Consider the following 17,844-nt stretch of genomic DNA (forward strand, 5'->3'; position numbering starts at 1 on the left):
CCCGCCGGGGCTGCCGGGCGGAGCCCACCCGGGGCAGAGACACCGCCCCGCAGGGCCGGCTCCGGCCCCCGCACGGCGGCTTCCCCGATGCCGGGCTCCAACCGCCCGTGCGCTGGGGCGGGTCCGGGTGTGGGGGTCGGCTCCGGTCGGGCCTTTCCCGCCGGGCCCGGCCCGGTTCGGCCGCGGGGCGGACCACAACTCCCATCAGCCCCCGCGGCGCGGCGGGCGGGCGGGGGCTGAAGGGAGTTGTAGTTCCGGCCGCGGGGATTGACCGCTGCCGGCTGCCGTAGCGGCGCGCGGGGGCTGCCGGGAGCTGTAGGCGGCGGCGGCGGCTGCGCGCGGCGGCGGCAGCGGCGGCGGGCGGCTGCGCTCGGGCGGCGCCGCGGTGAGCGGGGACACCGGGGCGGGGGGCGCCGTGGGGTCCTAAGGCTGGGCCGGGCCTGCGGCACGGGGGTCCCCGCCGGGCTGCGGCGGGAGCACCGCGGGCCTCAAGCACCGGGCTTGGGCGGGAGTATCGGGGTCCCCGAGGCCGTGGCCCCCGGGCAGAGGGTCCCCGGGAGGGGGGTGGAGGCCCTCAGGGCCCCGCTCAGCTCGGGCGGTTCGCCGCCTTCCCGGCAGCTCGCTCGGGGAAGGGGCTCGGGGGTCCCCGGGGGGGGGGCCGGGGGTCCCTGTGTCCGGCACGGGGGAGACCCCGTGCCCACGCCTGGAGGGGCCGGGGGGTCCCCGTGTCTATGTCCGGGAGCACCCTGTGTCCATTCCCAGGGGTGCCCGGGGGGTCCCCGTGCCCATGCCCGGGGGGGGCCGGGGGTCCCGGGGCCGTGCTCAGGGCAGGTGCGGTGGGTCCCTACAGCCGCGGTGCAGGGCGCGGGGTCCCCGGGGCCCCGAGAGGGCGATGCTCTGGGGTCTCCGCAGGACAGAGGGTGCTCCCTCCCCGCAGGGTTTGTCCCCCGCAGCAGCGGGGCCCCGGGGCGAGCGGCCGTCCCTCACGGGCTCTCCCGTGTCCCAGCCGCCGCCGGCAGCGCCCCCCCCTGCCGGGGCTCGGCCCCCCACGCTCAATGCAGCCTCTGTTCGCCCCTCGGGCTGCTGAAAGGCACATTGAGGGGAGCGTGGCTGGTGCCCAGCGCTGGGCCCGCAGCCCCACCGCGGCCAGTGACAGGCCCTTTGGGGACATCCCTGGGCTGGCGGCTGGGAACCCTCTGCCCTGCCCCGGGCTGGGGGTCCTTGCCCCAGTGCGGTGCGTGGTGGGTGGTGCTGGGGCCGCCTCCAGTCCTGGGGGGCTGCTTGCCCCCTGCCCAGTCCTCAGTGCCCGTCTGCAGGCACTGCAGGTGCTGCACAGAGGGAGGTGACGCTGAGAGGTGGCAGCGCCCTGGCCCCGTGGGTGGGCGCAGCCCGGGCTGGGCTGAAGGTGCCCACAGGCGAGTCCTGCCCGGAGGAGACGCTGTGACCGTGAGCAGGCCTGGCGGGGTGGGGAGGGGGGGCTGCTGCGGCTTTAAGGCTGGGCAGGTCGGGGTGTTTGTCCCTTGGACCCGGTCGCTTCGTTTCCTGCTCAGGCGTTGGCATCCTGCTCAGGCGGAGCTGCCACGTGTCTCCCGGTGTCCCCGTGGGGCTTGGGGACACGCTCACCGCTCACCTGCAGGGCCGGTTCCTGGGGGCCGCGGGAGCTGGGCCAGGCCGGCCACTCCGGAGGCACCGACGGTTGTCCTCGGCCGCCGGAGAGGAACCTCCTTCCCCCTGGGACCGTGCGGGGACGCGGGGACACTGCTCAGCAGGACGCCCCAAGATGGGGCGCAGGGGCTCGCCCTGGGCCGCGGTGCCTCAGCTCCCCACCTGGGCTGCTGCGGGCCCCAGGGCAGGCAGAGGTGCTGAGCAGGTCGTGCGGGGGCTGCCAGCACACCAGGGCTGGTCTGGGGGTGCAGAGGGGGGGTGAGAAGGGGCTGAGGGTGGCTCCAACAGCAAAGCAGCCCCCTTGGCGCGCTGCATGAGGCAGAGAGGGGATGGGGCCCCTCGCCTCTCCCTCCTGGCCACCCCCCGAGCTCAGCGCAGCGCCAGGCTCCAGCTCTCTGACCCGTTTCCTCCCCTTTTTCCACCAGGCTCTCCTCGCCCCCAGGCTGATGCCCGGCCCGCCCTGCCATGAGTCTATGAGCCCCCTCCGGATCAGCGTGGGTGGCCTGCCTGTCCTCGCGTCCATGACCAAGGGTGCTGACCCCCGCTTCCGACTGCGCTGGAGGGCCATCGTGCTGTCGTCAGCCTGCGTGGGGTTTGTGCTGCTGCTCTTCTGCCTGCACCGCTCCTCCCCGGCACGGCCCGTCCCACCCAATCCTCGCAACTGGCAGCTCGGCCTGCGGGCAGGGGACCGCTACAATGACACCTACCCCCTGTCCCCACCCCAGAGAAACCCCGAGGGCGTGCGCTACCGCATCGGAGTCATCGCGGACCTGGACACGCAGTCCCAGGGCTCTGAGGAGCACACCTGGTTCAGTTACCTGAAGAAGGGCTACCTGGTGCTGTCGGACAGCGGGGACAGCGTGATGGTGGAGTGGGACAAAGACGAGAGCGTGCTGCAGTCCCACCTGGCCGAGAAGGGCAGGGGCATGGAGCTCTCCGACCTGGTTGTCTTCAACGGGAAGCTCTACGCTGTGGACGACCGGACAGGAGTGGTCTACCAGGTTGAGGGCAACAAGGTGGTGCCCTGGGTGATCCTCGCGGACGGGGACGGCACGGTGGGGAAAGGTGAGCTCCCCTTGGAGCCACTGAGGCCCTTGGCTCTTTGCGGCTCGCCGGGGGGGGGGTGCACCTTTTCTGTGACCCCGTAAACCCAGCTGGGATGGGGGCAATTCCTGCCCGGGGACCAGCTGGCTGTGTGGGGGGAGGCTGTGCCCAGCAGCGGCCCGGTGTTCGGGGGAGTGGGGGCCGGGCTGGTGTCTGTGCGCTGGCCAAGCCCCGGCTCACGGCGTTTTCTCCGCTGCAGGCTTCAAGGCGGAGTGGCTGGCGGTGAAGGACGAGCACCTCTACGTGGGGGGGCTGGGCAAGGAGTGGACCACGACGACGGGGGAGGTGGTGAACGAGAACCCCGAGTGGGTGAAGGTCATCGGCTACAAGGGCGACGTGGGCCATGAGAACTGGGTGGCCAACTACAACGCGCTGAGGGCTGCGGCCGGGATCCGGCCCCCAGGTACCGAGCAAGGCTCCCGCCTGCCACCCCGTGCCCCGCGCCCTCTGCAGGGGTTCTCCCTCCCCGTAGATACTGGGACTGGCATGAGATTTAAACATGCTGGAGGGCAGAGACCTCCCCCTGTCCTGGCGGGGAGGCCAGAGCCGTCCCTGGCCGGTTTTCTCCCCAGTCTGTGCCACGAGCCGCTGGAGGGTGGCTCGGCCGGCGCTGTGCCTGGCAGCCAGGCCCCCGGGCAGAGCTGGCAGTGCCGGGGTGCCCCTGTCCGGCACCAGGAGGGACTGGGGCGGGGGGCTGCTGCGCAGGCAACGGGGCAGGAGGAGGCAGAAACGCTGGCAGCGGTCGCCTGCGCGGGGCTGCGGGGTCTTTGGGAGGGCGCAGGGTCCCGCCGTGGCTGGGCGGGTCCCCGCTTGCCCGGTGCCGTCAGACGCCGCTCCCCGCCGCAGGGTACCTGATCCACGAGTCGGCCTCCTGGAGCGACACGCTGCAGCGCTGGTTCTTCCTGCCGCGCCGCGCCAGCCACGAGCGCTACAACGAGAAGGCGGACGAGCGGCGAGGCACCAACCTGCTGCTGAGCTCCACCCAGGACTTCGGGGACGTGACGGTGGGACGTGTGGGCGAGGTGGTCCCCACCCACGGCTTCTCCTCCTTCAAGTTCATCCCGAACACGGACGACCAGATCATCGTGGCGCTGAAATCAGAAGAGGACAACGGCAAGATCGCCAGCTACATCATGGCCTTCACACTGGACGGGCGCTTCCTCCTGCCCGAGACCAGGATCGGGAGCGTGAAATACGAGGGCATTGAGTTTATTTAACCGACTTTTGCGCTGGACCAGAGGGGTGAGGGAGGCTGAGGGGCGCTGGGGCCGGCCCTGCCAGTGGCTCCTAGCCAAGCGCATGCCCCGGGCAGCGCTCCCAGCTCTGTAGTTGGCCTTGACCTCTCCTGTAAAGCGTTGGCTCTGCTGCAGCAGGCGTGTTGCGAGTGTTTCGGCAGTGGCACCTGGTGGCAAGGGATTGCCACCACAGGGTGCTGCGAGCCCCAGCAGGTCCCTGCGCCGCAGCCATTAGTGCCAGTCCCTAATTGCGACAGGAACCCTCTGCGGTGAGTCGGTGGCTCTGGTGACATCCGGGCTCTGCGTTTGCAGCTGAGGAGGGGTCTGAGCCCCAGCTCTGCAGCTCTCCTCGTGCCCCGCCGTGCTCCCCGGGTGGAGGGGGGTGTCCAGTCGGGGCACCGGGCCCATCCCGGTACGTGGGGGAGCGGGTGTGAGCCGTCCCTGGAGCCCAGCCGTGCTGGCAGCCAGTCCTGGGGTCACTCTGCAGGAGAACCCCTGCCCCGTAGGTACCGGAGCCGTGGGGACAAGCATCCCTGGGGGAGGAGCATCCCTGAGGGTGCGATTGGCCGGATCCTGCCCCGTCCCTGACCCTCACGGCATCAGGGTGACGTGAGGGGACAGGGCCACAGCCAGGGCTGGCAAGGGTTGTCAGATGTCACAGCCGCGGGGGATTTCATCAGGTTTTTTTTCCCCAGAAGCTGGTTTTCCTTCCCTTTTCCTGTAAGCTGGGTGAGGTGATGGCCGGGGTGACGCACGGCCCCGAGCGCTGTTTTCTGGGAAAAGTCTCATGTGGGAGGGGACTGCAGCAGCATCCCTCTGCCCCTGTCACCGAGGGGGACGCAGCAGTTCCCACGTTGCCGGTAGCACCAGGGAAGTGGCTTTTAGCGGCCTCAAGCCCCAGCAGCTGGGGCCGGGGCTGCTCCTGGCGCTGCTGTACCGGCATGGCGGGGCTGGGGTAGGCAAGTGTGGCCCCAAAGCCACTGATGGGGCCAGCGGCCGTGGCTGGGTACAATGTGGGCACGTCCCTGCACCTGGGCCGCGCCGTTCCCAGCCTGCACCCCGAGGAGAACAAGGTTTGCTGGCCCCGTGTCCACAGCTCAGGCCCTGGAGGTGCCTCCAGACTCGGAGCTGTTGGCTCTGGGAAGAGCCGGGGCCCGGAGGGAGGTGGCCGGGAGCTGGCAGGCGGCGTGGCCATGGCTGCTGCCCGGGCTGCCGTGCCGGGCGCAGCGAGGGAGAGCCAGAAACACCAGCTCGGCTCCCCGGGGCCGGCAGCGGCTGGGAAGCGTTCGCAGCAGCCCCAGGCTTTGCTGGCCGGGGAACCCTTCTGAGCTCACCAGCAGTGTTGTGAAATCACCCCTCAGGAGGAACTTGCGCAGGGCTCGGGAGCCAGAAGTGCGAAACGTGGGCCACCGCAGGCCCCCGGGGCCTCCTTCCCACCTCAGTAACGCCGGGGCTGCAGCTCCTGGCCTGCTCCCCCCGCTCAGCCGAGCCCTTGCCCGTGCAAGGCAGCACAGCTCCACGCCAGCCACCGGTGTTTGGCTCCGCGGTGCCCCCCCGGTTTGGCAGGGGAGAGCTGGTGGGGGACGGGGTGACTGCGGTGCCAGGACCCCCCCCAACCCTGACAGCTTCCCCCGGAGCCGGGCTGCAGTCTGGGGCCCCCCAGGAACAAGTCCAGGGCAATGTTGGGGCGACCTCGGGTGCCTGTGCGGATGCTGTCAGCGGAGCCGCTGTTGGGGGGTGCCGGTGCTGGGGGCGGGGGGGGGGGGTGGCGGCAGAGACACAGCTTAGTAGCGGCTGTCCTGTAGCTCCAGGCACGAGCCCCCAGCTGACACCAACGTGTGCTGGGGCTGTCGGGGTGTCTCCCAGCGGTTTGGGGGGGCCTTGGGGTGCCTCCCCTGCCTGTGCCGCTGCGGGGACTGGCCACACTCGGGGGGAGGGAGGGGGCCTGCAGATGCGGTGGCTGGGCTGCGCTTGGGTGGGAGGACGCACTGTGCAGGGAGCTGGCAGGGATGGGCCCCCCCCCCCCCCGAGAGCCCAGCCAGGCTGGGCCCCCCCCGCTGCTGTTTACAGTGTCCGGCACCTCGGCGAGCAGAGCGAGCAACGCTCGAGGACACGTGTTTTCGTTTAGCCCAGACAATGACTCAGGCCGGCGCTGGGCTGCGAGCAGACGTGCTCAGCTCCTCAGCGCGGGCCCGTCCGCGGTGCTGCGGGCAGAGCCGGCCCCGGCCCCTGCACATGGCCTCTGGGACTGCGCAGCACCCGGCCTGGGGCACCCCAGCCCACACTGGGTGCCAGCTGGCCACGGGCCACGTCGGCCACTCGGCCTTTGCCTGCGCTTCGCTTGGCACAGCCTCTCCTGACCTCGCTCACCCGCCTGGCCCGGGGCCGGCGGCTCTGCAGCACCTGTCTTGGCCCAGTGGCTGGCCTGGTGGCTGGCCCTGCCCTGTGACCCCTCCTCATCCCTGGGCTCAGCCAGGGAGCTCTGCACCTTGCAGGGAAGGGGGGGGCTCCCTGTACCACATCCCCCTGTGCCCCCAGACCATCCCACGGCTGCCCTGCCCGCCCGTGCTGGCCCTTCTCCCACTGATCTGGCTGGACCCCATCTCACCCCTCCTCGTGCCGGCGGGATATCGGGGGCCAGGGTGGCTGCGGGGGCAGCGGCACAGTGAGGGGACCGTCAGCCCCTGCCTTGCTGTGAACGGGACCAGGCCGCAGTGTCCCTGGGCCCATGGCTCCTCAGGCCCCGCGGCGATGCATCTGCAGGCCGTGTGCCGTGCAGTGGGGCCGGGGGCTGGAGCCCCCTTTCCAGGTCCCCTTTCCAGGTTCCATCCAGCATCCCAGTGCCGTGGGGGCAGAGTCACCTCCCACGGGTTCCTGCAGGCTCGAGCAGGGCTCGGACCCGGGTTCTGCTGCTGACATTTCTGCTCTTTCTTCTCATCCTCAAGGGCAGCAGCTCTGGTATCTCCCTCGAAGGCGAGTAGCCCTGGCGGGGCAGCTCTGGCGAGCAGCTGGCTCTGGAGCAGGTTTTGTGGCCGCGGCGCTGGCTGTCCCTGCCAACGTGTGCCCGCGGCGCCTGGCTTGGCCGTGCCCAGAGGCCGTGGCCGTGGCCAGAGGCCGCGCTGGGCTCCTTGCCCACTTCGTGGGGACAAAGGCGCCGCTGGAGAGACGGAGCGTGGTGGTGCAGCCGCTGGGCCGGGGGCTGCGGGTGCTGCCGGTGTGGCTGAAGCTGGGACAGGGCCGGGGGGGGGGTTTGGGGGTGTGCTCCAGGGCAGGGGGGGCTGCTGGCCAGGGGGAAGAAGCCCCGGGGTCTGCGGGCAAGTCGCAGCAGTGTGGGACCCACGGGTGAACGCGGCCGGTGTGGGAGCAGGCGAGGGGGCACGGGGGGTGGGATGAGCGGGGAGGAGAGGGAAGGCGGGGGCACAGCCCTGAGCGCCCCCCCCCCGGCAATTTACGGCCGGGCGCCAGGTCTGCGAGCCGGGGCCGGGCTCCGGTACCCCCCTTCCCGCCCGGGCGGCGGGTCCCGGGGCCGCGGAGGGCGGGCGGGATGCGCGGGGCTCGCCCCGGGGGCGGGGGGGGTGGCCGGGGGGGGGGCGAGCGCGGCCGCGGAGCCGCATCCTGCGGAGGGGCGGGAGCAGCCGGGCTGGCCCCGCGCCACGCAGAGGAGGAGCAGCAAATCCCCGGAGTACGTTAAAAAGCGAGGCCGAGCGGCGGTGGGGGGAGGCAGGAAGAAAACACCCTCCGGAGAAAAGCAGCGCAGGGGCCGCGGCTGCCGGACCCCAAAACTTCCCGGCGGCGGCTCGGCCGGGCCCGGCGGTGGATGCGGTTCGTGGGCCGGGTGGCCGAGCCCGCAGCCCCCCCGCACGATGCCCGCCGCGCTGCCCAGCCTGCTGGCCTGGCTGGCGGTGCTGCTGCTCGGCAGGGCCCGCCCGGCCGACGCCTGCAGCTGCTCGCCCATCCACCCGCAACAGGCCTTCTGCAACGCCGACATAGGTGAGCCCCCTCCGCCGCGGGGCCCCGCAGCCCCCGGTACCGGCCCCGCAGCCCCCGCCAGGGACCCCGGTAGCAGCCCCAGAACCTCCCCCCCCCCCCCCCCGCCCCGGTAGCAGCCCCGGAGCCCCGGCCCGGCCCGCGCGAACTTCCCGGCGGGGGAAGGGGCGGAAAGTTGAAGCGGAGCGGGCAGGGAGCGGGCAGGGAACGGGCAGAGCCGCCCCCGGCACCTGCCCGCAGCCCCACGCCGGTGCGGGTCCGCGCCCCGGCCGGCCCCGGGGGTGTGTCGGCGGGAGCCGATGCGCGGCCGGGCGCGGTCCGTCCGTCCGTCTGTCCGCCCGGGGTGTGTCCGTCCCTCCCCGCGCGTCTCGCCGTCTCCGGGGGTTGGGGGGGGGGGGGGGGCGCGGGGGGGGGGGGGACCGTCGCGGCCGCGCCCGGCATCGCTCCCCGGGGCGTCCCCGGGCGATGCGAGGAGCCGCCGGAACGCGGCTCTGCCCCGGGCCCGAGCCCGGGCCGGGGTCCCCGCGGCGCAGCCCCGGTGAGACGGGCGAGCCCGGCCTCCTCCAACTTCGATTACACCGCGATGGTACGTGGCAGCGCGGGGAGCTGATGGCCCCGGGGAAGGCCGCGAACTGCCGCCTCTCGCACGGCCCCGGCCCGGGAGAACGGAGCCGGCACCGGCCCGGGAGAGGCAGCGCCGGGCTCGGTCACCTCCCGTCTGTTCCTTATTTCCAGGCATTTCCTCTCCCCCGTCCCACTTTGTTCGGCTTGGATGCTGCTGAAAGGGAGGGCTTGGCAGCGCCGGGATCTGGATTCCTCTTTCTATGAATAATGCCCTTATTAAATTTTAACATATTAAACAAACAGACCAGCCCCAGTTCCTGACGCTCTCCTTCGCGGGGCCGTCCCCGGGCTCAGCTGGAGAGGTAACATTCCCAAACACTGAGGCAGCCCCAACCTCTGGCCGGCCCTGCCCTGTCCCCGCTCCTGAGCCGGGATGCTCCTGACGGATTCTCGGGCTGCCCTCGCCCCTTCCAGACCCCGCTCCCGGCCCTTCTGCCCCGCGAGCGCGACTCCCGCAGCGTCTGGCCGCTGCCCCGCGTGCCCCGGCTCTGCCTGGCCTTGCCGCGAAGCATGTTGGGGACAGGGAGGTTTCTAGACAAAATGGAGCGCTGAATTTTTGGAGCTGCTGCTCGAGCCGGTGTCGCTGGGCTGCGGGATTCCCCACGCCCACTCGGGGAGCGGGGCTGTGGCTTCCCGTCACGCTCCCATCCGGATCAGCTTTCCGCGCCACTCGTGACTCACTGCCCGTCCCGGGGTGCTGGCTCAGCCCTGACTCAGCTGCTGAGTCACCGGCTGTCTCGGCAGCCCCGGCGTCTCGCTGGCCCCCGGGAGGACACGGTGTGGCCAGGCAGCGCTCTCCTGCGGGCCGGGCTGCCCCGCTGCCCTCGGCAGGTGCCGTCCGGTGCCCGCCTGGAGCCTGTCCTGCCTCGGCGGCCTCCTCCCGGGCCACGCTGGCACCGCCTGGCTCCCAGCCCGAGTCCCCTCTGCGGCTCGTCCGGGTCACTCTTGCCTTGGCTGAGCTGGGGGGACAGCGCTGGGCTGGGGGGAGCAGGGTTTGTCCCGCAACACGGGTCTGTCTCCTGCAGCCGGTGATCCTTGGCCTTCTTGCTGCTTCTCATCCTCCCCCTGGATGCTCTCTAGAGCTGGGAGGCTCCTCAGCCGGCTCCCTCCCCACGGGTGTGCGGAGCCCAGAGGTGCCGGGTGCTGCCGGGACCTTCCCCGGCGGCTGCGGATGCAGCGGCCCGTGCCCAGGCTGGGCCCTGGGTGGAGACGTGGTGGTGGGGGATGCCCTGTGGTGTGGGGCACACCTGGGGCGGCCGATGAGCCCCAAGGCTCATGCCCAGCCCTCGGTAGTGGGGAGCTGGGGGAGTGTGGTTCAAGGCCTGGCCCCGTGGGGTTGGGACCCCCGCTCTGTAGCATGGGGGGTGCCTGCCACATCCGTCTGTGCCTCCCCACGGCCCCCCTGCCCTCGCTCGCACCCCTGCAGCCGTTTCGCCCCAGGAGCGGGGCCGGGGCCCAGGGCTGCGTTTCTCTGTGGTGGGCACGGGGTGCCCGAGGGGCTGGGAGTCGCCTCACCGGAGCTGGTGACTTGGAGCCAGCGACCCGGCACTTGCGCTCCCTGGCCCCCAGGACAGCGGGTTTCTGCAGGGCCTGAGGGCTCGGGGCTGCCCTGTCTCCCGTTCTCCCGTTCCTCGCCGGGGCTGTGCCAGGGCGGCGGGGGCTGGGGGCTGCTCTGCTGGGGCCGCTTCTGCGTGGTCTCCCCTGGAGCAGCGGGGGGGGGTGATGCCTTCTGGGCACGGACGTGGCTTTGGCCTTGTGTGGCACCAGGAGGGGTCAGTGGGGCTCGGGGTGCCACCAGGGACGGGGGTACCTTGGGTGCAGCCCCTGGCAGCGTTGTGCCAATCCCAGTTGTCCCAGCGCTTGGTTCCTCGGGATAGGGCGCAGGCAGCGTGGCGGCAGGGGGGAAAAGTGGGGGCTGCTGCAGGGCCCAGGCAGAGGAGGGGGTTTGGGGGGAGCGGTCCCTGCCCGAGGGCTGCCAGGGCGAGCGTGGCTGCCCGGCCGGCCCTGCCGAGCTCTGCTGGAGCCGGGGGGCTGCCGGTCCCCGGTGCCGCCTTGCCGAGCTCCAGCGGTCGGAGCCCTTCCCGTGCGGCTGGCGCGGAGGGGCCGTGGGCTGACTGCCGGGGCCGCTGCTGATTGGGCCCCATCCCGCTCCCGTCAGAGGCCCGGGATGACGCACGCGGCCATGGCAGCGCAGAGCCCGTGGCTCCCGCGCAGGCCGGCAGGCGAGTGGGGCCTGGTGCCCCCCGCGTCCCCCTGGGTACTGCCAGGCACCGGTGGAGCCCCCGTAGCCTCTGCTCAGCCCCCTCACTCAGCTCCGCATCCCTCCTGCCTCCCCATCCCCGAAACTGCTGTGCTGGGGCAGGGGGTGCCCCGCTCTGCTGCTGCTGGGGTGCGGGCAGGCTCCTGGGGGCTGGTTGCTGCCCGTGTGCCAGGCGGGGCTGGGGCCGAGTCCCTCCCGGCGGTGGTTTGGTGGCTCCCCCACCTCCTCTGGCCTCAAGCCGGGCTGGAGTGGCCCTGGGGCTGCCCCCGCTGCGGGGAGGGGTGCCCGGGCTGGTGGTGCCGGGTGGGCAGTGCTGGGTGCCAGCACCCCCGCAGAAGGGAGCTTTGGCTCCGCGCTCTGCGGGCACCGGCGCTTCCCGGGCAGCCGCGGGCGGGTGCTGGTGGGGCTACCCCACGGCGTCCGGGGTGGGATGGCGGAGAAGGGGCGGCCATTTGGCACATCCCGGGGCGGAGGGTCCTGGTGCTGCCACTGTGCAGCGCCCACACCGCTTCCCCCCTTGGCAGGTCACCGCTTCCCAACACCCTTTTCTCCTTCCCTGGGGAGAACCTGGGGCTGCTGCATCTCCCCGTAGGGTCTCGCAGCATCTCCCCGCCGCCTGCCCACAGCGGCTCCTGCTGTGACGGCAACTGTCCACGGCAGGAACCCCCTGCTCAGCAGCCAGAAACACGGGGTGCAGCCCCCCAGCTGGGGCAGAGCGCGGCGGGGGCCGGGGAGGACAGCATTGCCCCGGCTGGCAAGCCCAGAGGGGCGTCCCGGTGGGGTTGTGGCACTGGGTGACTCTATTTGCACCCAGCTTTGCTCCTGGAGCTGCAGCGCGGCCCCAGTCTGAACCAGTTGGTCACGGGGGGAGCGGTGCAGGGTCGGCTGGGCCCCAATGTGGGGACCTTCCTCGTGGCATGGGGACTGCTCTGCCGCAGGATGCCCGGACTCCTCGGCCCCAGGCAGCCCCGGCTGGTCAGGGAGGGAAGTCACCAGCTCCCCACGGACCCCCACCCCTCTGCAGCCGGGGGCCAGACCCCCCACCCCTCTGCCTGCCCTTGTGCCCGTTACCGCATCCTGCTGTGGGCAGTGGTGCTGGGTGGCAGCCACAGGCCGTGCCGGGTCACTGCAGTGAGGTGGGGGGGGATTATTGAAACCCCTCGGAACCGGCCCCAGCCCTGAGTCCCCCGAGGCAGTGGGCACGGGGGGGCAGGAGCTGCGGGGCTCCGAAGGCCCCAGCTGCCAGCGTGGCTCTGCTCACGCAGCAGCTTCTGTGCAGAGTTAAAGGTGAATTCTCCCGGTGCAGAGGCAGGACGCCGTGGTGGTCCCGACCCTGGGGGCAGAGGGCAGCGAGGGGACCCCCGTCTGTCCCCGGGGAGCTCCAGGTCCTCATTGTGGGGTGGTCGTGGCTCGCGGCCCTGGGGGCCAGCACAGGGGGTGTCACCAGTGGGGTCCCATGCTGCCGGGATGGGGTTGCTCCACGGTGCGTCTTCTTGTGGCAGCTTGTCCTGCCTGGGGAAGGAGCAGCGCTGCCCTGGTCGGACGGTGCTGCGCCTGCCGGGAGCCTCGGCTCAGCCTCATGCAGGGTCTGGGCTCCGGCAGCTGGTGGCTGCCCAGGCCGGTGGCAGGAGTGGTGATGGCAGCGTTGGCACTTGGGGAGGTCCGACTGCCGGTCTCTGCGCCCCCGGGGGTTCCCTCCGCCCCTCGGCCCTGCCTCCTCGTTGCGGGGACCTCAGCCGGCCTCTCCTCCGGGGCTCCCCGCCACGATCCCTGCGGCTTCGCCCTCCTCGCCGCTCCGGTTCCTGGCTGGTGCGGAGCAGCTTGGCTGCGCTGCTGGGGTCTTGGCGGGGAAAGCGCAGCGCAGCCGTCCCCTCCACAAAGCCGCACTGTTCAGAACAAATCCGCCTAGAATTGGGCTGCATTTTTGTCAAGTGATTCATCAGCACGTGAATGGAAAAGGCTGGAGCCCACTGAACCAGTAACCGTTCCTCCGCGCCTGGAGCCACAGGGCCGGAGTCGGCTCCCCAGCTCGCTCACCCCCAAGTTACGCCGCAGACACGCACGGAGCGGCGAAGGGCCCGGCTCGCCGCAGGACGCGGCAGCGGCTGGGTCGGGGGCGAGGGGCGGCCCAGGCCTGCGGCGACCCCGGTGTGCTGGAGCGGGCACAGGCAGCGGGCAGGGACCGTGTCTGCAGGTGCCAAGCAAAGCCCCTCCAGCCAGGGTGGGGAGTGGGGTGGGGGCTGCCCCAGGGGAGGGGAGCACAGCCGGAAAAGCCCTCGGGGCAGCCCCGGTACCGGCAGGTTGTGTCTGCTAGTGCCCGCGTTGACCTGGGGCGACTGTTCTGGGAAGTCTCTTCCCTGGCCCCTGCCAGGGCTGGTGGCCGCCCTCTCCTTTCCAGAGTAAACTCAGCTGGCGCTTACCGGTACCCACGTGGGGCCGTGCCCCTCCGACCTTCAGCTCAAATAGCCCGTCCGCGTGCCCCCCTGCCCCCTGGTATTTATAGAGCGCGGTCAGATTCCCTCTCCTTGCTGTGCTGGGCGAAAGGAGGCAAGTGTGTCTGTGCCGGGCTGGTGGGCGGCCCCCGGCACGTCCCTGGCTGCTCCCACCTTTCGGTGGGGGACACGAGCCGGGTCCCCAGCTCGGCTGGCACTTGCCCTCCCACTGCCCCGGCCATCCTGTGGGTCCCTGCTCCCTGCCCGCGGCACGCACAAGGGACGGAGTGCTGGCCTCCCGGTGGGTTGGGGTACCCCCAGCAGAGGGGGGAGCCCCGCAAGCCCCTGCCCTGCAGCTAGGCCCCCTCCCCGGCTCTGAGGGTGCTGGACAGGAGCTGTAGCCGCTGCCCTCACACCGTCAGCGTCCCCGGTGCTGCCCGGGGCGGCCGGGAGGAAGCCGGGCAGGGAGCCGCAGGTCTCGGTGCAGGGACCCAGGCCCCACGTGCTTGAGCAGCTGCGTCCACCACTCAGCTCAGCCCCGAGCCAGCCGCTCTGTGCCCAGCCGGTGAGTCAGGGTGAGCTGGCTGCCTGCTGCCTGCCTGCCTGCTGCCTACCCTGCCTGCAGGTCACTGCCACGTGCCGAGCGCTCACATGCCGGTTTGGGTGTCCCCGGGCTGTGCTGGCAGCGTGACCACAGGGACCCTTCCACGGCAGAGTTGGCTCCAGGGTGCCGCGTCCTCACCGGCACGGGGGCACCCAGCCTTGTCCCCCAGCACTGAGCACCGGGACCCCCCCCCGGGGCCGTGGCCTTGTTGCCCTTGGCCGGGCTGCTCGGGGCTGCCCGCTGGGGAGCTCGCTGCCTCCCCTCTCCGGGTGGTGTTTTTGCACCGCCCCGGCCGTCGGCGTCCCCAGGTCAGTTTTGCAGGCAGCGAGGGCAGGAAGTGACACCCCGGCGGATGCGGTTTCTGCGCCTGCACGGCGTGAGGCTCACGCGGCAGTAGCGGGGGTCTGGCAGGGAGCCGGCAGCCAGAGCATCGCCCTGTGGCAGCCGGGACCCCTCCATGGTGGGACAGGGACCCCCCGCTCTGGCTGTGGGGTGCGGAGGCAGCCTGGTCCCAGGACCCCCACTCCCCCGATGTGGGGATGCAGAGGGGCTGGCAGGGGACCCTGGCACGAGCTGCCTGTGCTGGCACTTGGAGGGCAGTGCCTGTGCCTGCACTGGCTGTGGCGAGCAGCTGGGACAGGGATGTGACTCCCACCTCCCTCTGCACCCAAAGGTGACCCTGCAAATAACTCCCTCTGCCCTTTCCTCCCCCAGCCTGGCCTGGCCACACGGGCATTTGGCTGGGCCCCTTGTCAGAGACCGGTTTAATTAATGACAGTGGGACAAACACCACAGTGCTCCCAGGATGCTGCTGGCGGGTTTTAGCTGTCCTGGTGCCATCTGGGTGACGAGCATGAGCCTGGGCAGGGTCTGGGCAGAGACCGGGCCAGTGCTGGCCAAGGGCAACCGGTGTAGCACGGCTGGTGGCAGCGGGGCCAGGCGATCCTGGGGTGACCTGCCTGTACCACCTGCCAGGAGGGTGCTGCTGCCATGCTGCCCGTCCTGTGCCTGCCAGAGCCCCGTCCCTTTGGGGACAGCGTGTGACAGCCAGCTCTGCGGGCAGCTGGGCTTCACTGTGGGCAGCCGGCCCCGTGCGAGGGCGGGAGCCGCTGTGGGGTGGAGGGGCTGAGCGGGACTGTCCCGCCAGGGCGGGCACCTGGGGTCCCTGGGCGCCCCTGCTGACCTCGACACCTCTCCGTTGCAGTGATCCGAGCAAAGGCCGTCTCTGCGAAAGAGGTGGATTCGGGGAACGATATATACGGGAATCCGATCAAACGAATCCAGTATGAAATCAAGCAGATCAAGGTAATGGGGCACGTGGGGGCCGGGGGGGCCGGGGCAGCCTCTGTGCCGGCCGCTCACTCCTGCTCCTTCTCCCCAGATGTTTAAGGGCCCCGACAAGGACATCGAGTTCATCTACACGGCCCCATCCACCGCCGTGTGCGGCCGGCTGCTGGACACCGGCGGGAAGAAGGAGTATCTCATCGCAGGTGGGCAGCTCGAGGGAGGGCTCTCAGGGACGCAGGTGGCCCTGCTGCCTCACGGGCCCCCCCCCTCCTCCTCCTGTGTCCTGGCAGCGCTCGGCAGCTCCGGGCTGTGGTGGGGCAGCTTCAGGGGGGATGAGCCTCTGCTCCCCGGGGTTCACCGGTGAACGCCGGGAGGGGCTGGACTGAGGCCCCAGCACCCCGAGTCAGCGTTGGGCCCTGGGGCACCTGGGGGGACCGTCTGAGCACTCTGTCTGGCCCCTCCCCAGGCAAGTCAGAGGGCAACGGCAAGATGCACATCACACTCTGCGACTTGGTTTCCACCTGGGACTCGCTGAGCCCGACCCAGAAGAAGAGCCTAAACCAGCGGTATCAGATGGGCTGCGAGTGCAAGGTGAGTGACCGGGCAGCCCCCGAGCTCGGGCTGCGCCCCCTCCCCGTGCTGGCGGGTTCCGTGGCCCCGTGGACTCCACGGTGAGAGGCTCTTCCCCGTCATTCAAGTATGACACTGTGCGGGGGGCAGCTGGGAACCGAGTCCAGCCCCGGGACCTGCACCCAGGGGTTCCCTTGGTCCCCCCACACCGGAGCAGCATCCCCACCGGGCTCTGCGGGGCAGGGGCAGCCCCACATCCCTGGTGCAGAGCTGGGGGGGCAGCTGACCTCGGGGCGGTCAGTGACGGTGCCGGTGTCTGTTGTGCACAGATCTCGCGCTGCCTCTCCATCCCCTGCTTCGTCTCCTCCTCGGACGAGTGTCTCTGGACAGACTGGGCGATGGAGAAGAACAACGTGGACGGGCGGCAGGCGAAGCACTACGCCTGCATCAAGAGGAGCGACGGCTCGTGCGCCTGGTACCGCGGCATGGCCCCCCCCAAGCAAGAGTTTCTCGACATCGAGGACCCCTAAGCCAAACGAGCGCATTCCAGTAGCCAGTAGAAAAAAAACCTGCGAGATGTTAGACTGGTCCACGCTGATATCAATTCCTGGAGACAGCATGAAAATCCGCTCGGCCACGGGGGTCCCCGGGCTGCGGCAGCTGCCGCGCGCGTGCAGGGGGCAGGGACAGGGACCCGCAGGGCTGAGCAGGGTGCGGGGGGACCCCGCTGCCGGGGCCGCGCTCAGCCCTGGTGCCCGGGCAGCTGTGAAGGAACCGAACCCTCGGGAGTGGCGGGAGCTGCCCCGGCTGCGTAGCAGGTCTACCAGTGCCCCCGCCGTGGGGGAGCCACCCCAGCAGCTCTTGCCAGGCAGCGCTCCCCACCGCAGTGTCCCCAGCTGCCCTCCAGCGCCGGGGACCCCTCTGTCCCCCTCCCCACCCACCACCCGTCCCTCCCTTTGGGGTGCAGGAAGGGTACAGCCAGGGGCTCTTGGGTGGGGGGGTACCATGTGGCAGAGCCCCCGGCTGCGTGCGAGGGGCTCTGGGCTTCTCGTGGGCCGGGTGGCTCCTGCGCAGCTGCTTGTCCTGAAAAGCTGGAGGGACACGTTAGCATGGCTGGGGTGACCCCCCCCATCCCTGCATGCACCCGGGTGCTGCTGCCCCTCTCCCCACGTGCCCCTCTCCCCACGGGGACACAGAGGTGAGTGTGGGGTTCACCGCCCTCCCCGGCATCATGGAGGGGGGGGTCTGCTCCCCCTACAGCCTCCTGTGCGGGCGGAGAGCTGCTGCCAGACCCTTCGGCTGCCGTTGGACGGGCTGAGACCCACCAGCCTTGGCAGGCAGGGAGCAGGGCAGGCAGGGAGCTGCCCCTCGACAGCAGCGGGGGCAGGAGCTCCGGCTGTGTGGGTGCAGAGCATTTCCATCATGGCCTCGTGCAGCTGCTGGCTGAGCCGGGCCACGGCCTTCGGCGGCACTGCCCGAGCTCCCTCCTCATCGGCAACGGGAAGATGGATCCCGGCACCCGGCCGGACGCGGGCAGCAACGCAGCCACAGGAAAACCCGTCCCCTCCGGCGAACCCTCCCGCACCCCTCGGGTCCCGCTTTTCTCTGAGCCATTCCCACACCGCGCGGTGCCGGCCGTGGGGCCGCCCGTCCGCGACGCCGGCAGCACCGGCACGTGTGTCCCGGGAATCCCCCCCGCAGCCCCGCTCCGGGGTGTTTTCATGCTGTGCGTCCCCGTCAGGTTTGAGATGTCGTACTGGACCAGTCTGGGCAATTCCAACGTATTAAAGAGAAAAATTAAAAAGAAAAAGAAAAAAAAAAAACCCCAACCTCTAATCACTCCCATATACGACGCCCGTTCGCTTACTGTATGGTTGTATCATATGTGCCATTTACTCCTGTCTCTGCTCTAGTCTGTCTCTGAGTTTATTAATTTCCACTTGTTTTGCCACCGGCTCCGTGGTCCCTGTGCTGTAATTTCTGTTCCGCCGGGGCCGCACCGGCAGCTCCCGGGCACTGGAGAGCGGTGGCGCCGCTCCTCCGGCTCGGCTCAGCTCAGCCCGGCCCGGCTCCGCT

At 70.9% G+C, this 17,844-nt stretch overlaps 2 protein-coding genes across 2 annotated transcripts; both read left to right on the forward strand.

Moving 5' to 3' along the window:
• The first annotated feature begins 320 nt into the window (after positions 1-320).
• On the forward strand, positions 321-4,138 carry CANT1 (calcium activated nucleotidase 1). The gene is made up of 4 exons (XM_074889416.1): positions 321-385; positions 2,091-2,730; positions 2,969-3,172; positions 3,616-4,138. Exons 2-4 carry the CDS (start codon positions 2,112-2,114, stop codon positions 3,984-3,986), a joined length of 1,194 nt encoding a protein of 397 aa, XP_074745517.1. The 5' UTR covers positions 321-385; positions 2,091-2,111; the 3' UTR covers positions 3,987-4,138.
• Positions 4,139-7,678: 3,540 nt separating this feature from the next.
• Positions 7,679-17,723, forward strand: TIMP2 (TIMP metallopeptidase inhibitor 2). The gene is made up of 5 exons (XM_074889160.1): positions 7,679-7,994; positions 15,116-15,216; positions 15,293-15,401; positions 15,665-15,789; positions 16,098-17,723. The coding sequence occupies exons 1-5, from the start codon at positions 7,868-7,870 to the stop codon at positions 16,296-16,298; spliced, it is 663 nt and encodes a 220-aa protein (XP_074745261.1). The 5' UTR covers positions 7,679-7,867; the 3' UTR covers positions 16,299-17,723.
• The last annotated feature ends 121 nt before the right edge of the window (positions 17,724-17,844 follow it).

Source organism: Strix uralensis, chromosome 19 (genome assembly GCF_047716275.1).
Source record: "Strix uralensis isolate ZFMK-TIS-50842 chromosome 19, bStrUra1, whole genome shotgun sequence".
In the NCBI taxonomy this organism is placed as follows: Eukaryota; Metazoa; Chordata; class Aves; order Strigiformes; family Strigidae; genus Strix; species Strix uralensis.

Coding starts and splice junctions, on each gene's coding strand:
- CANT1 (XM_074889416.1), top strand. CDS start 2,112: ATGCCCGGCCCGCCCTGCCATGAGTCTATGAGCCCCCTCCGGATCAGC. Junction 2,731..2,968: donor GGACGGCACGGTGGGGAAAG/GTGAGCTCCCCT, acceptor TCTCCGCTGCAG/GCTTCAAGGCGGAGTGGCTG. Junction 3,173..3,615: donor GGCCGGGATCCGGCCCCCAG/GTACCGAGCAAG, acceptor TCCCCGCCGCAG/GGTACCTGATCCACGAGTCG.
- TIMP2 (XM_074889160.1), top strand. CDS start 7,868: ATGCCCGCCGCGCTGCCCAGCCTGCTGGCCTGGCTGGCGGTGCTGCTG. Junction 7,995..15,115: donor CTTCTGCAACGCCGACATAG/GTGAGCCCCCTC, acceptor TCTCCGTTGCAG/TGATCCGAGCAAAGGCCGTC. Junction 15,217..15,292: donor ATGAAATCAAGCAGATCAAG/GTAATGGGGCAC, acceptor CCTTCTCCCCAG/ATGTTTAAGGGCCCCGACAA.